Here is a 14,974-nt window from a genome sequence, read left to right on the forward strand (position 1 = left end):
TTATGCGGTGCTCAGCCGTCTTCACAGTCCAACTCTCACATCCATACATGACCACAGGAAAAACCATAGCCTTGACTAGACGAAACTTTGTTGGCAAAGTAATGTCTCTGCTTTTGAATATGCTATATAGGTTGGGCATAACTTTCCTTCCAAGGAGTAAGCGTCTTTTAATTTCATGGCTGCAGTCACCATCTGCAGTGATTTTGGAGCCCAGAAGAATAAAGTCTGACACTGTTTCCCCATCTATTTCCCATAAAGTGATGGGACCGGATGCCATGATCTTTGTTTTCTGAATGTTGAGCTTTAAGCCAACTTTTTCACTCTCCTCTTGCACTTTCATCAAGAGGCTTTTTAGTTCTCTTCACTTTTTGCCATAAGGGTGGTGTCATCTGCATATCTGAGGTTATTGATATTTCTCCTGGCCATCTTGATTCCAGCTTGTGTTTCTTCCAGCCCAGCGTTTCTCATGATATACTCTGCATAGAAGTGAAATAAGCAGGGTGACAATATACAGCCTTGACAAACTCCTTTTCCTATTTGGAACCAGTCTGTTGTTCCATGTCCAGTTCTAACTGTTGCTTCCTGACCTGCATACAGATTTCTCAAGAGGCAGGTCAGGTGGTCTGGTATTCCCATCTCTTTCAGAATTTTCCAGTTTCTTGTGATCCAGACAGTCAAAGGCTTTGGCATAGTCAATAAAGCAGAAATAGATGTTTTTCTGGAACTCTCTTGCTTTTTCCATGATCCAGCAGATATTGGCAATTTGATCTCTGGTTCCTCTGCCTTTTCTAAAACCAGCTTGAACATCAGGAAGTTCACAGTTCACATATTGCTGAAGCCTGGCTTGGAGAATTTTGAGCATTACTTTACTAGCGTGTGAGATGAGTGCAATTGTGTGGTAGTTTGAGCATTCTTTGGCATTGCCTTTCTTTGGGATTGGAATGAAAACTGACCTTTTCCAGTCCTGTGGCCACTGCTGAGTTTTCCAAATTTGCTGGCATATTGAGTGTAGCACTTTCACAGCATCATCTTTCAGGATTTGAAATAGCTCAACTGGAATTCCATCACCTTCACTAGCTTTGTTCATAGTGATGCTTTCTAAGGCCCACTTGACTTCACATTCCAGGATGTCTGGCTCTAGGTCAGTGATCACACCATTGTGATTATCTGGGTCATGAATATCTTTTTTGTACAATTCTTCTGTGTATTCTATTCTTTTGGTTTCCACTTGCATGAAATATCTGTTTCCATCCCTTCACTTTGAGCCTGTGTGTGTCCTTAAAACTGAAGTAAATTTCTTGGAGGAAGCATATAGTCAGGTCCTGTCTTTGTAATCCATTCAGTCACACTATGCTTTTTGGGGAGAATTTAGTCCATTCACATTGAAAGTACTAATTGGTAGGAAAAGACTTAAACTGCCATCTTATTGTTTCTTGATTATTTTGTGGTTGCCCAGTTCCTTTCTTCCTCTCTCATTGCCTTTGTGAACTGGTACTTTTTCAAAGTGGTGAGTTTTGATTACCTTCTCTTTATCCTTTATGTATCAGCTTTTATGTAGTTTTTTGCTTTGTGGTCACCTTGAAGCTCACATAATATAACTTATAGATATAATAGTCTATTTGCACTGATAACAACCTTGGTTGCATACCAAAACTCTACTTACTTCAGTTCAACCACTCAGTCATGTCCAACTCTTTGCGATCCCATGGACTGCAGCATTCCAGGCTTCCCTGTCCATCACCAACTTCCAGAGTTTACTCAAACTCATCTCCATTGAGTTGGTAATGCCATCCAACCATTTCATCCTCTGTTGTCCCCTTCTCCTCCCACTTTCAATCTTTCCCAGAATCAGGGTCTTTTCCAATCAGTCAGTTCTTTACATCAGGTGGACAAAGTATTGGAGTTTCAGCTTCAGCATCAGTCCTTCCAATGACTATTCAGGACTGATCTCCTTTAGGATGGACTGGTTGGATCTCCTTGCAGTCCAAGGGACTCTCAAGAGTCTTCTCCAACACCACAGTTCAAAAGTATCAATTCTTTAGCACTCAGCTTTCTTTATAGTCCAAGTCTCACATCCATACATGACTACTGGAAAAACCATAGCTTTGACTAGATGGACCTTTGTTGGCAAAGTAATGTCTCTACTCTTTAATATGCTGTCTAGGTTGGTCATAACTTTTCTTCCAAGGAGCAAGTGTCTTTTAATTTCATGGCTGTAGTCACCATTTGCAGTGATTCTAAAGCCCCCCAAAATGAAGTTTGTCACTATTTCCACTGTTTCCCCATCTATTCGCCATGAAGTGATGGAGCTAGAAGCCATGATCTTAGTTTTCTGAATGTTGAGTTTTAAGCCAACTTTTTCACTCTCCTCTTTCACTTTCATTAAGAGGCTCTTTACTTCTTCTTCGCTTTCTGCCATGAGGGTGGTGTTATCTACATATCTGAGGTTATGGATATTTCTCCCAGCAATCTTGATTCCAGCTTGTGCTTCATCCAGCCTGGCATTTTGCATGATGTACTCTGCATATAAGTTAAATAAGCAGGGTGACAATATGCAGCCTTTTTGTACTCCTTTCCCAATTTGGAACCAGTCTATTGTTCCAAGTCCAGTTCTAACTGTCGCTTCTTGACCTGCATGCAGATTTCTCAGGAGGCAGGGAAAGTGGTCTGGTATTTCCACCTCTTTCAGAATTTTCCACAATTTGTTGTGATCCAAACAATCAAGGGCTTTGGCATAGTCAATAGAGCAGAAGTAGATGTTTTTTTCTGGAACTCTCTTGCTTTTTCGATGATCCAACAGATGCTGGCAATTTGATCTCTGGTTCCTCTGCCTTTTCTAAATCCAGTTTGAACATCTGGAAGTTCACAGTTCACATACTGTTAAAGCCTGGTTTGGAGAATTTTGAGCATTAGTTTACTAGCATGTGAGATGAGTGTAACTGTATGATAGTTTGAACATTCTTTGGCATTGCCTTTCTTTGGGATTGGAATGAAAACTGACCTTTTCCAGTCTTGTGGCCACTGCTGAGTTTTCCAAATTTGCTGGCCATCTTGAGTGCAGCGCTTTCACAGCATCATCTTTTAGGATTTGAAATAGCTCAACTGGAATATCATCACCTCCACTAGCTTTGTTCATAGTGATGCTTCCTAAGGCCCACTTGACTTTGCATTCCAGGATGTCTGGCTCTAGGTGAGTGATCCCACCATCATGTTTATCTGGGTCATGAAGATCTTTTTTGTATAGTTCTTCTGTGTTTTCTTGCCATCTCTTCTTAGTATCTTCTGCTTCTTTAGGTCCATACCATTTCTGTCCTTTATTGTACCCATGAATATTTGCATGAAATGTTCCCTTGGTATCTCTAATTTTCTTGAAGAGATCTCTAGTCTTTCCCATTCTGTTGTTTTCCTCTATTTCTTTGCATTGATCACCAAGGAAGGCTTTCTCATCTCTCCTTGCTATTCTTTGGAACTCTGCATTCCAATGGGTGTATCTTTCCTTTTCTCTTTTGCCTTTAGTTTCTCTCCTTTTTCTCAGCTATTTGTAAGCTCTCCTCAGACAATCATTTTGCCTTTTTACATTTCTTTTTTCCTGAGGATGGTCTTGATTACTGCCTCCTATACAATGTCATGAACCTCCATCCGTAGTTCTTCAGGTACTCTATCAGATCTAATCCCTTGAATCTATTTGTTACTTCCACTGTATAATCCTAAGGGATTTGATTTAGATTGTACTTGAATGATCCAGTGGTTTTCCCTACTTTCTTCAATTTAAGTCTGAATTTGGCAATAAGGAGTTCATGATCTGAGCCACAGTCAGCTCCTGGTCTTGTTTTTGCTGACTCTATAGAGCTTCTCCATCTACTTACTTAACCCCTTTCTATGTTTGTTATGCTACAATTAGCCTCTCTGTATGTAACAGATTATTGTGGCTATATTTATTTTTAATACTTTTGTTCTTTAACATTGGTATTAGACTTAAGTCATTAATATATAATTGTATTACAGTACTAGAGTATTCTGAATTTGACTATATGCTTACCTTTATGTGTTGTATATTTTCATATAACTAATTAGTGTCTTTTTATTTCCGTTTACAGAACTCCTTTCAGCCATTCTTCTAAGACAGTTCTAGTGGTAGTAAATTCCTTAAGTGTTTGTATATCTGGGGAAATCTTTCTCTTTCTTTATTTCTAAATGACAGCTTTTCCAGGTAGAGTGTTCTTGATTGGCAGGTTTGTTGTTGTTGTTGTTTAAGCACTTTGATGATAACATCCCACTCTCCTGGTTGTTCGTTTCTTCGTGAGAAATCTACTGACAGCCTTATGGGTGTTGCTTTTTTAAGTTGCAAGCTTCTTTTCTCTTGCTCCTTTAAAAATTCTCTTTGTCTTTGATTTTTGACAGTTTTATTAAAATATGTCTTGGAGAAGGTCTCTTTGAATCTGTTTAGGGACCTATGAACTTCATCAACTTGAATATCCAAATCTTTCTACAGATTTGGGAAGTTCTTAGCCACTATTTCTTTAAATAAGCTTTCTTTCCCATTCCTCCATCTCTTCTCCCTCTGGGACTTCAGTAATTCACAGATTGTTTCTTTATTCTGTAGACCACAAAGTCATTCTTCAGTCTTTTTCTTTTTCCTTCTCCTCTAACAATTTCAAAGGTCCTGTCCTCTATTTTACAAATTCTTCTTCTTGGTCCATTCTGCTGTTGATGGAACCTATTGCATTTTTTCATTTCATTCACTGTATCTCCAGCCCCAGAATTAAAAAAAAAAAAAAAATTGTTTCTATCTCTTTGTTAAACTTATCATTTTGTGCATTTTTGGCCTAATTTTGTCAAATTGTCTTTCTTCACATTCTTGTAGCTCATTGAGATTTCTTTAAAAGGCCATGTTAAATTCTTTTTTTTTTTTCAGGGAAATTATAGATCTCCATGTCTTTGGAGTCAGTTACTGGAAAATTATTGTGATCCTTTGATGCTCTTATGTTTCCTTAATTATTCGTATTTCTTGAAGTCTTGTGTCACTTTCTTCAAAGTTGTGTGTGTGTGTGTGTGTGTGTGTATTTATTTGGCTACATTAGGTCTTAGTTGCCGCCCTCGGGATCTTCGATCTTCCTTGCAGCATTCAGGATCTTTAGTTCCCTGACCAGATATTGTACTTAGGCCCCCTGCACTGCGAGTGCCAAATCTTAGCCACTGGGCCACCAGGGAAGTCCCACTTTCTTTGAATCTGAAGAAGCAGTCACACTCTCAGGTCGTAACTGAGTGACTTCAGGAGAGAAATACTTTCCATCGGCACTGCTAGGGATTTTGACTCTGTCTCAGAACGTCTAAATATATGCTTGCTCCATGCTTTCCTGGTGGCTCAGATGGTAAAGCGTCTGTCCGCAATGCGGGAGACCTGGGCTTGATCCCTGAGTCGGGAAGATCCCCTGGAGAAGGAAATGGCAACCCACTCCAGTACTCTTGCCTGGAAAATCCCATGGATGTAAGAGCCTGGTAGGCGCAGAGTCAGACACGACTGAGCAACTTTTCTTTCTTTCTTTCCATGCTTTAAGCTCCCTCTTGTGGTAGAATCCTTCAACTTGCTTGCCTTCTCTCAAGCCTGCAACACACCAGGCCAAGTACTGACAGCCTGGCTTGCTTTCTCAAGGGCAGAACTGATGCCAAGGTAGATCTCTGCCTGGGGCACAGATTCAGCCAGGTTTTCTGCGTGTGCTCACTAGGTGGCGCCCAGGCTCAGGCAGGTTTTTTTAATTGCGTGTGCTCACTCGGTGTCTGCCAAAGCCCACTCTAGTCATTTACAAGGACCGTCATTAGGAACCAGCCACAGGTTGGGTATGGATGTGGGTGAGGCTCATGTGGTGATGTGGGCCTCTTAGAAGGATCTTCAGCTGAGATCTTTGGGGTCTGCAATACAATTACTAGGATCTGCCTCCCTCTGATGCCTCCCCCAAATTCTTTTTTAAAAATATTTTTTGATGTGTACCATTGTTTTAGTCTTTATTGAATTTTTGTTACAATGTTGCTTCTGCTTTATGTTTTGCTTTTTTCTGGCCCGGAGGCATCTGAGCTCCTAGCTCCCTGACTAGGGATCGAACTCTCACCCCCTGCATTGCAAGGCCGAATTCGTAACCACTGAACCACCAGACAAGTCCCTCCCCCAAAGTTCTACCTGCTGCTTTCCCAACCTCTTCTTAACCCCTGGTCGTGCAGTTCAGGACTCAGTACTCTGTGTGGAGCAAGAAAGAAGTGGGTCTCCATAGCAATGTCCACATAGCTGGGAAACTGGAGAAGTTCACACTCTCACTTCTTCCCTCCCACCCTGCCAGTCACCAACCTCCCAGGAGAAATAATCACACCAGCCAAGAAGGTTTCTCTTCGGCACTGAGTTGTGCCACTTTTGGGGAAGGGTGATGCATGTAATGTGAAATTGGTCCTCTTACTGTCTCCGATGCATGCAAACTGGAATTTTCTGTTCCATCTGTGTGGTGTGCCAACCTGGACTTCTCCAGTACAAACTTGGCTTCCACAAAGGCTCTCTCATCTGTGGGTAATTGTCTAAGTCTCTGTTCTCCAAGGGCTTCCAAACCACAGATGAGGTGCAATTCACAGGCTACTGCAGATCTCACAGTCAGGACCATGATCTGTATGCTTTTGACCTAGCATGGGTGAATGGATGGGCACGACTCCTCCCAGGTCGCTTGGCATACGGTACTGGATCTCACAGTTCCAAAAAGGCACTTTTGTTCATGGCTGGGTGCAAAACTCGTTGATGGGGATATATGAGCAAGCGATATCTTATTTGGCCATCTTCCTGACTTCAGTCTTCTTTCCATTACTTAAAAAAAATTATTTTGTGTGCTACACAGTTGCTACACAGAGACTTCCCTGGTGGCTCAGACGGTAAAGCATCTGTCTACAATGCGGGAGTCCCTGGGTTCGATCCCTGGGTCGGGAAGTTCCCTGGAGAAGGAAAAGCAACCCACTCCAGTACTCTTGCCTAGAAAGTCCCGTGGACGGAGGAGCCTGGTGTCCATGGGGTCACAAAGAGTCAGACACGACTGAGCCACTTCACTTTCACACAATTGCTAGTGTACTATTTCATTTCCTTTTTTCTTTTATTATATATTTTTGAGTTATTGTCTTAGTGGGCACAACGAAGATTGCTGTTATTACTGTCATCTGTAAGAACCTAGCTCAAGTTAACACCATCTTAATTTCAATACTGATTTTCCCTGGTGCTGCTGCTGCTAAGTCGCTTCAGTCATGTCTGACTCTGTGCGACCCCATAGACGGCAGCCCACCAAACTCCACCATCCCTGGGGTTCTCCAGGCAAGAACGCTGGAGTGGGTTGCCATTTCCTTCTCCAATGCATGAAAGTGAAAAGGGAAAATGAAGTTGTTCAGTCATGTCTGACTCTTTACGACCCCATGGACTGCAGCCTACAAGGCTCCTTCATCCATGGGATTTTCCAGTCAAGAGTACTAGAGTGGGGTGCCATTGCCTTCTCTGCTTCCCTGGTGGCTCAGTGGTAAAGAACCCACCTGCCAAGGCAGTAGACACGAGTTTCATCCCTGGGTCGGGAAGATCCCCTGGGGAAGGAAGTAGCAACCCACTCCAGTATTCTTGGCTGGGAAATTTCATGGACAGAGGAGCCTGGCAGGCTGCAGTTCATGGGGTCGCAAAAAAGTTGGACGTGACTTAGCAACTAAGCAACAATTTCAACAGTATATGTGAACTTTGACCTATAGAGCTCCATCCTTACCCCTGCTTAAAGTTGCTATGAATGGAGAAAGGGGGGTTGGAAGCTAAGGGATGCAGAAAACCTCTAGAAGTTAGAAAAGGTGCTGCAACTAAAGACCCCACCTGTGACAACCAAGACAGAGCTGCCTAATACGTAAATAAAAATGAATAAAGAAATATTAGAAGTTGGAAAAGGTATGAAAGCCGATTGTGCCCTAGAGCCTCCAGAAGGAAGCCCTCTGGAAGCCCACTAAAAGCCCTCTGGACCCACTTTAAATGTCTGATCTCCAGCACTATAAGATAATGCATTTGTGTTGTTTTAAGGCATTCAGTTCAGTTTAGTCGCTCAGTCGTGTCTGTCTCTTTTCGACCCCATGATTCGCAGCACGCCAGGCCTCCCTGTCCATCACCATCTCCCGGAGTTCACCCAGACTCACATCCATCGAGTCGGTGATGCCATCCAGCCATCTCATCCTTTGTCGTCCCCTTCTCCTCCTGCCCCCAATCCCTCCCAGCATCAGAGTCTTTTCCAGTGAGTCAACTCTTCGCATGAGGTGGCCAAAGTACTGGAGTTTCAGCTTCAGCATCCTTCCTTCCAAAGAAATCCCAGGGCTGATCTCCTTTAGAATGGACTGGTTGGATCTCCTTGCAGTCCATGGGACGCTCAAGAGTCTTCTCCAACAACACAGTTCAAAAGCATCAATTCTTCGGCGCTCAGCTTTCTTCACAGTCCAACTCTCACATCCATACATGACCACAGGAAAAACCATAGCCTTGACTAGACGAACCTTTGTTGGCAAAGTAATATCTCTGTTTTTCAATATGCTACCTAGGTTGGGCATAACTTTTCTTCCAAAAGTAAGTAAGTGTCTTTTAATTTCATGGCTGCAGTCACCATCTGCAGTGATTTTGGAGCCCCAAAAAATAAAGGCTGACACTGTTTCCACTGTTTCCCCATCTATTTCCCATGAAGTTCTGGGACCAGATGCCATGATCTTAGTTTTCTGAATGTTGAGTTTTAAGCCAACTCTTTCACTCTCCTCTTTCACTTTCATCAAGAGGCTTTTTAGTTCCTCTTCACTTTCTGCCATAAGGGTGGTGTCATCTGCATATCTGAGGTTATTGATATTTCTCCCTGCAGTCTTGATTCCAGCTTGTGCTTCTTCCAGCCCAGCGTTTAAGGCATTAAGTTTATGTTAATTTATTACAGTGGCAATAAGAAACAAGAACAGATTTTGGTGCCTGGAAGTGGGGTGCTGCTCTCCAATCGTGTATGCTAAGTTGCTTCAGTCCTGTCCAATTCTTTGCAACCCTATGGACTATAACCCACCAGGCTCCTCTCTCCAAGGGAATTCTCCAGGCAAGAATACTGGAGTGGGTTGATGTGTCCTCCAGGGGATCTTCCCAAGTGTCTTACTCAAGTGCCTGCATTGGCAGGCAGGTTCTTTACCGCTACGCCACTTGGGTAGCCAGGGGTGCTGCTACAGCAAACACTGAAAAATGTAGCAGTGGCTTTAGAATGGGGCAATGAGAAGAGGTTGGAAGAATTTTGAGAATGATAAGAAAAGCCTAGGTTTCCTGGAACAGACCCTTGGCTGCTACAGGATATGAATTCACTACACTTGGCATCCCCTCCTAAACCAGGGCCTCTTGCCAGAGCTTTGTGCTCAGAGATTCATTGTGCAAGGAGCAAGGAATCCCACGCTTAGCTGACACTGAAACAAATGGACCCAAGGTTTTCTGAAAGTGAACAGATATGCCTTGAAAAGGAAACGTGAACAGATTATTTTGGGGACTTAAGCACATGCATGGTCCCTCCCTCAGCCTCCTCTTGTTTCAGGCCCTTTGCTTCAAATCTGCCTGACATTAGAAGATCTGATGCTCAGTAAGGTAGATGCTGATGCCCCCTTTGTTTGCACTCAGTCTGTTTTTGCCTCCTGGCATGCACTGGAAGTTGAGTGATCAAGGCTGAGGATTGGAGGAGGGAAGGAGGGGCAAGGGAGACTGTTGGACCTGGCACAAGGGTCAACAAGTGCCTTTAATAGCCGCCAATGAATTGTCTGTTGACTGATATACTCCCAGGGCACTTGGAGAGCGTTCCTTGGAGCTTTGATGGAATCTCTCAGCCAGAATCAGGGTCTCCGGGACAGGTTCAGGAGTCTGAAAGCAGAATCCCCTCTTCCTATTCTGCTCTAGGTGGTAGAAATGAAAGCTTTCCAAAAGACACATTCCTGGATCCCCAAACCGAGGTTCTGCCGAGTTCCTATTTGTAACACATCATCGTTGTATAGTTGTTTAGTCACTAAGTCGTGTCTGACTCTTGCAACCCCATGGACTGTAGCCCACCAGGCTTCTCTGTTCAGGGAATTGTGGAAGCAAGAGTACTGGAGTGGGTTGCCATTTCCTTCTCCAGGGGATCTTCCCAACCCAGGGATTGAAACAGCATCTCCTGCACTGGCAGGCAGATTCTTTACCACTGAGCCACTGGGGAAGCAGTGTATCATTATCCCCATTTTACTGATGGAGACTCAGAATATTCAACCTGCCCTAGGTGAGTCAGTGCCAGTTCTGAGATTAGGACCCCAGTGCCCTTCTGTCAGTGTTCTCCCTGCTGCCAAAGGCACTGCCTGATCAAACTTGATACACCACCCATCTCCCCACCAGAGTGGCCTGGGAATCTGCAGTTTCACCATGCAGAGTTTATTCAATAGGGCAAGACATCCACTTTCTTTAGTGGAGGAGCTGTCTGCTTCTACGTGGGTCAAACGCCTCACAAGGAGATCAAATGCCATGCAAGAGAATAGACATCTTAGGTGGACACTCAGGAAGAAGAGGCTCATCCATCTAACTGGGTGATTGCAGGCTCCTGGAGTTGGGACTGGGAGACAGTGGTGGAGAGCAATGCATTCTGGTTTCAGACAAGCTGTCCCCTTAAAATGTGGGTTGTAGAAGGGACTTCCTTTTAAGCCACAGTCCTTCTGCTGCATCTAAAACACCCAGCCTTTCACTCTGCCCAGCTCATTCTTCCAGTGTTACCTCTTGGACTCCATATTCAGACCTTCACCATTTCTTGCCTGGACCATAGCAATAACTTCTCTTTTGACCCTACTTGTCCAGGTCTGCATGAAGCCCATAAGGTACATTTACTGAAACTCATCTCTGAACCGCTGAGCACAGGCATGTCCTTTCCTACTACCTACGAAGTTGGATATTAACTTGCCACCTTGATATTGAAAACTCTCTTCTCAAGCTTTATTTCTCATGCTTCCCGTCACTTGAAAGGCATGGACGTCAATTCCTATCTAATTGTTTTTCTCCCTCTTTGATGGACATGTCAGCATCACTTTTACTTCTAGGTATCTGCTCTCACTCTTTTCCTTTTCTTTTTTTCTATTTCTTTTCACCCCACATAGCTTGTGGGATTTTAGTTTCCCCACCAGGGATTGAACCCAGGCCCTCAGCAGTGAGAGCATGGGCTCTTAACCACTGAACCACTAGGGAATTCCCTCTTTTTTTCTTCATGATCTGGAAATTTCTCTAGAAAAGTCTCATTCAATCATCAAAGATAAGTTCAAATCATGTCTTCCTTTTTTTAAAAGATTTTTGATGTGGACCATTTTTGAAGTCTTTATTGAATTCGTTACAACATTGCTTCTGTTTTTTAATTTTTTTTTTTTTTTGGCCTTGAGTTGTGTGGGGTATTAGCTCCCCAACTAAGGATTGAACTTGCAGCCCCTGCCATTGGAAGGCAAAGTCTGAGTCATATCTTCTTAATTGATCTTGTCAGCGGTCATTTCCCAATGTCTACAGTGTCTGTATCACTCCAAGTTGGAGGATTAATTGGAGGGGGATAAATTAAGGGAAAGTAACTGAGTTAGGGGGAAGTTGCAATAGATTGTGAACGAGAGTGAGGGCAGGGGTCAAGGGCTGTGAACACAACAATGGTGGTGAGCTGGCTGCTGCTAAACAGATGACGAGGGTCCCGGGATCTGGGCAAATGGTGTTGGGAACTGGCGTGGTAATGATGAAATGCCTGATTGCGTCCTGCCTTAAAAATTCTTATGTAGGAACTCAGATGAGCTCACCTGGTGAAAAAGACCACAGCCAGTTCACATTCTTATTCTTCCCAAACATGAGCCCCACACTTTGAAACCCTGCTCCTCCCCCATCAATCAAGATTATACTCAGTTTTTAAAGTTTCCTTCAAGAAAATGCCAACAGTCAGGTTTTGTACAAAAATATATATATATGTATTTTTTCAATAGTTACATAATATATATTTCCACAATAGCAGTTTTAACAATGACTTAGACTATAAAACCAAAAGTTCTTGCATTAATCATTCTTGCGAGGACACTTCCACCATCCCAGGGATAGAACTGAGATTCACAGAGGAAAGCAATTTGCCCAAATCTCCATGAAAACAAACGAACAACCAAAAACAAACAAACAAACAAACAAAAAACACTAGTAGTCATGGAAGATAAACTTAAAGCATCAATAACTTAAATAAGATTAACATTACTTAAGGCATCATGTTTCACATCAATAAAGTTCATACTCTTTAAAATTATAATAAGGTAATATCAGAGGGCAGTTAGGGAAAGCCGGAAGAACACAAATTGTCTTTAGATTCTTGGGTTGTGGAGTGAGTGCTCAAGGCTTTGGAGTTTGGTTTTTCTTGTTAAGATAGTTTATGGAGTCCTGGACCCATTTCTGCTTGGGGTCTGCACATAACTCCTTGCCCAGGATGGTCTTGAAACTGCAGAGGAGAGAGAGGGGATAAGGTTAGATGGAGTGCCATTGAAATCTCAGCCTACAAATGTGGCCCATTTGCCCTGATGCTGCCATGGGAACTCAAGGAGGAAAGCAGGTGGAAGGAGGGAGCCCATGGCAAGTTGATCATATAGATGTCCCAGTTGAAACCATCCTGACTTCAGGCTAAAGAGACTAGAATGGTCTGAATGAGCACCCAGAGGGAGTGTGACGCTGGGGGGCACTTTTGGATACTGGGTTAGATCATGTAACTCTCTGACGTTACGTTTGTGTGAGTCTTGCCCCTTGCACCCTGAGGAAGAACTGGACCATGGAGGGCTGGTGTGCTCAACTTACATCACAGCCTCTTTAGGACACTTGCTGCTGGTGACTCTTCTGTAGTTCATCAGCCTCTGCATGGAGATCTTCTTACTGTTGAATGTATAGCAGCAGGCGACTTGGGAGTTAATTGCATCTGGAAATAGAACCACAAAGAAAAAGCGTTTTAGAATGGACTAAGTTCTTTCCGATCTCAATCAGAGCGGAAAAGAGAAGTAAGGAGAAGGCAAAAGGGAGTCAGGTGTGCAGGGAGAACCCTTTAAATCCTAATATTTCAGCTTGTGCTTCAGAGCTACAATATCAGACGGACTCAGTTTCCTAAGCCCTAAAATGGGCATGTACCACTGACAATGAACTGAGGGAAGGGAGCTTTGTTAAAACTAGATAATTTGGGGAAATTCTGTTAGTAGGAGCAAATAACCCAAGTTATCAAAGTTAGCTAAGGGTCCCCTTTAGGTAAGAAGAAATGGATGCTTGGTTGTGAGTTTCCCTGATACCCACTGCCTCTGCAGAACTGAGTCTCTGGAGTCCAGATTTCAGATCTTCTCCTCTGGCCTCCATAGTATCTGGATATACCCTGCCAGAGACCCCCTCTCCTTATATCCCAGTCCTCAAATGCTGCTGAAAGGAGCCAGGGCAGTAAGTGCACTGGCCTCAGGTTTCCAGAGCCGGAATCCTGGAAGGAGCTGGATTTGAGGTCTACACCTGGATTCTCATCCAGGCACCGTCCAAGAGAAGCTGTGTGATCGAGCTCACTCCTGTGTCTCTTGGACTTTCCTGATCTTGTAGTGAAAGTGAGAGTGCAGGTAGCCTTCTGCTCTGCTGGCCCAGCATGACCCAGAGAGGGGGCAGTGAGCTTCAGAGCGAAGGAGAAGGGGGCTCACCTGGCTGAGCGAGCACCTCGGTGCTGAAGGCAGCTACTGTGAGTAGCAGGCACAGGAGGGCAGCGGAGACCTTCATGTTGCAGCGAGAGGATTCAAGTTTCAGCGTGGAAGCTGTTGGTCTCTGGTTTGGCCTCTCTGCTCCTCCAGTGGCTCTGCCTGTCTTTTATTGAAAACCGAGAGGGTGGAGCCCATGAGAGAGTGAGGCTGGCCCCGGGAGGCATCCTCCTCAATGAATGACGAAGTGGAATCTGAAACGTGCTGAGCAAGTGAAGCAGCCAGGACATTTCCAGGAAGTAGGAGAGGGAAGTGGTGGGTCAGGACTGGGCAATTTTCCATTTGCAGCGAAGATCAAAAGAAAGGGGGAGGGGCAGGGTGCAGTTATATTCAGAGAGACCACAGACATAAACCAAATGGTTTATTCTTAAGATTCCCCTTTTTCTGAAGTGAAAACTCTGAAGAAAAGAAAGGAAGCCAGGGAAACAAGTCACAAGGATGCTGAAAGAAAGGATTCTCCCCCAAACTCCCCTCCCAGCCAGGCTGCCACATAACACTGAGCAGAGTTCCCTGTGCTATTTAGAAGGTCCTTGTTGGTTATCCAGTTAATAAATATAGCAGTGGATCGCTATATGCATAATAAGAAATAGGTTCTATTGAGCAAATGACTGGTCCACCCTCAAACAACAGCCCAGGGACCTTCAAGCCAAGGAGGAGTCCTGAAGTCTTGGCAGGCACCCCCAACAGCGTATTAAATCCTTTTGCTCTTTAAAATGTAGGATAGTGGTACAAGTGAAGCTTAGTAGAACTATAGGGTTTTTTTTTTTTTTTAAACTATAAAGCTGACTTCTATTAATAGAATCATCAGATTTAAGCTGTGGAAGAAGCCATCTATATCATGCAGATGTAATACTCATGCAGTACCTAACTCTGAACTGGGAATATTCAGTACCCCAACCCCATCCAGTAGGTATTGTTCATTTCCATTTTACAGTCAGAAAGCCAAGGTACAGAGGAGTTAAGGAACCTGTTCAAGTTCCCCCAAACAAAACCCAGGGTCTGTGCTGTCACGACTAGGACATACTTTGAGAGGAAGGGGCACATTCTCCAGCTGGCTGCCTGGTTATATATCTGGATGCCTCTGGCCTCAGTCTCTGCCAAACCAGCAGACATCTGAAAGAGAGTTGAGGACATTCCTCGCGGTTAAGTTATTACAGGAATCTGGAGCCTGTGGTTAGCACGGCAGGCAGACAAG

General features: G+C 43.8%; 1 protein-coding gene across 1 annotated transcript; it reads right to left on the reverse strand.

Moving 5' to 3' along the window:
- Positions 1 to 11,977: 11,977 nt before the first annotated feature.
- Positions 11,978 to 13,845, reverse strand: CCL2 (chemokine (C-C motif) ligand 2). Its single transcript, NM_174006.2, is given in 3 exon segments — positions 11,978 to 12,509; positions 12,860 to 12,977; positions 13,726 to 13,845. Coding segments are annotated over 3 exon segments (300 nt in total). The 5' UTR covers positions 13,802 to 13,845; the 3' UTR covers positions 11,978 to 12,403.
- Between the last annotated feature and the right edge of the window lie 1,129 nt (positions 13,846 to 14,974).

Source organism: Bos taurus, chromosome 19 (assembly GCF_002263795.3).
Source record: "Bos taurus isolate L1 Dominette 01449 registration number 42190680 breed Hereford chromosome 19, ARS-UCD2.0, whole genome shotgun sequence".
NCBI lineage: Eukaryota > Metazoa > Chordata > Mammalia > Artiodactyla > Bovidae > Bos > Bos taurus.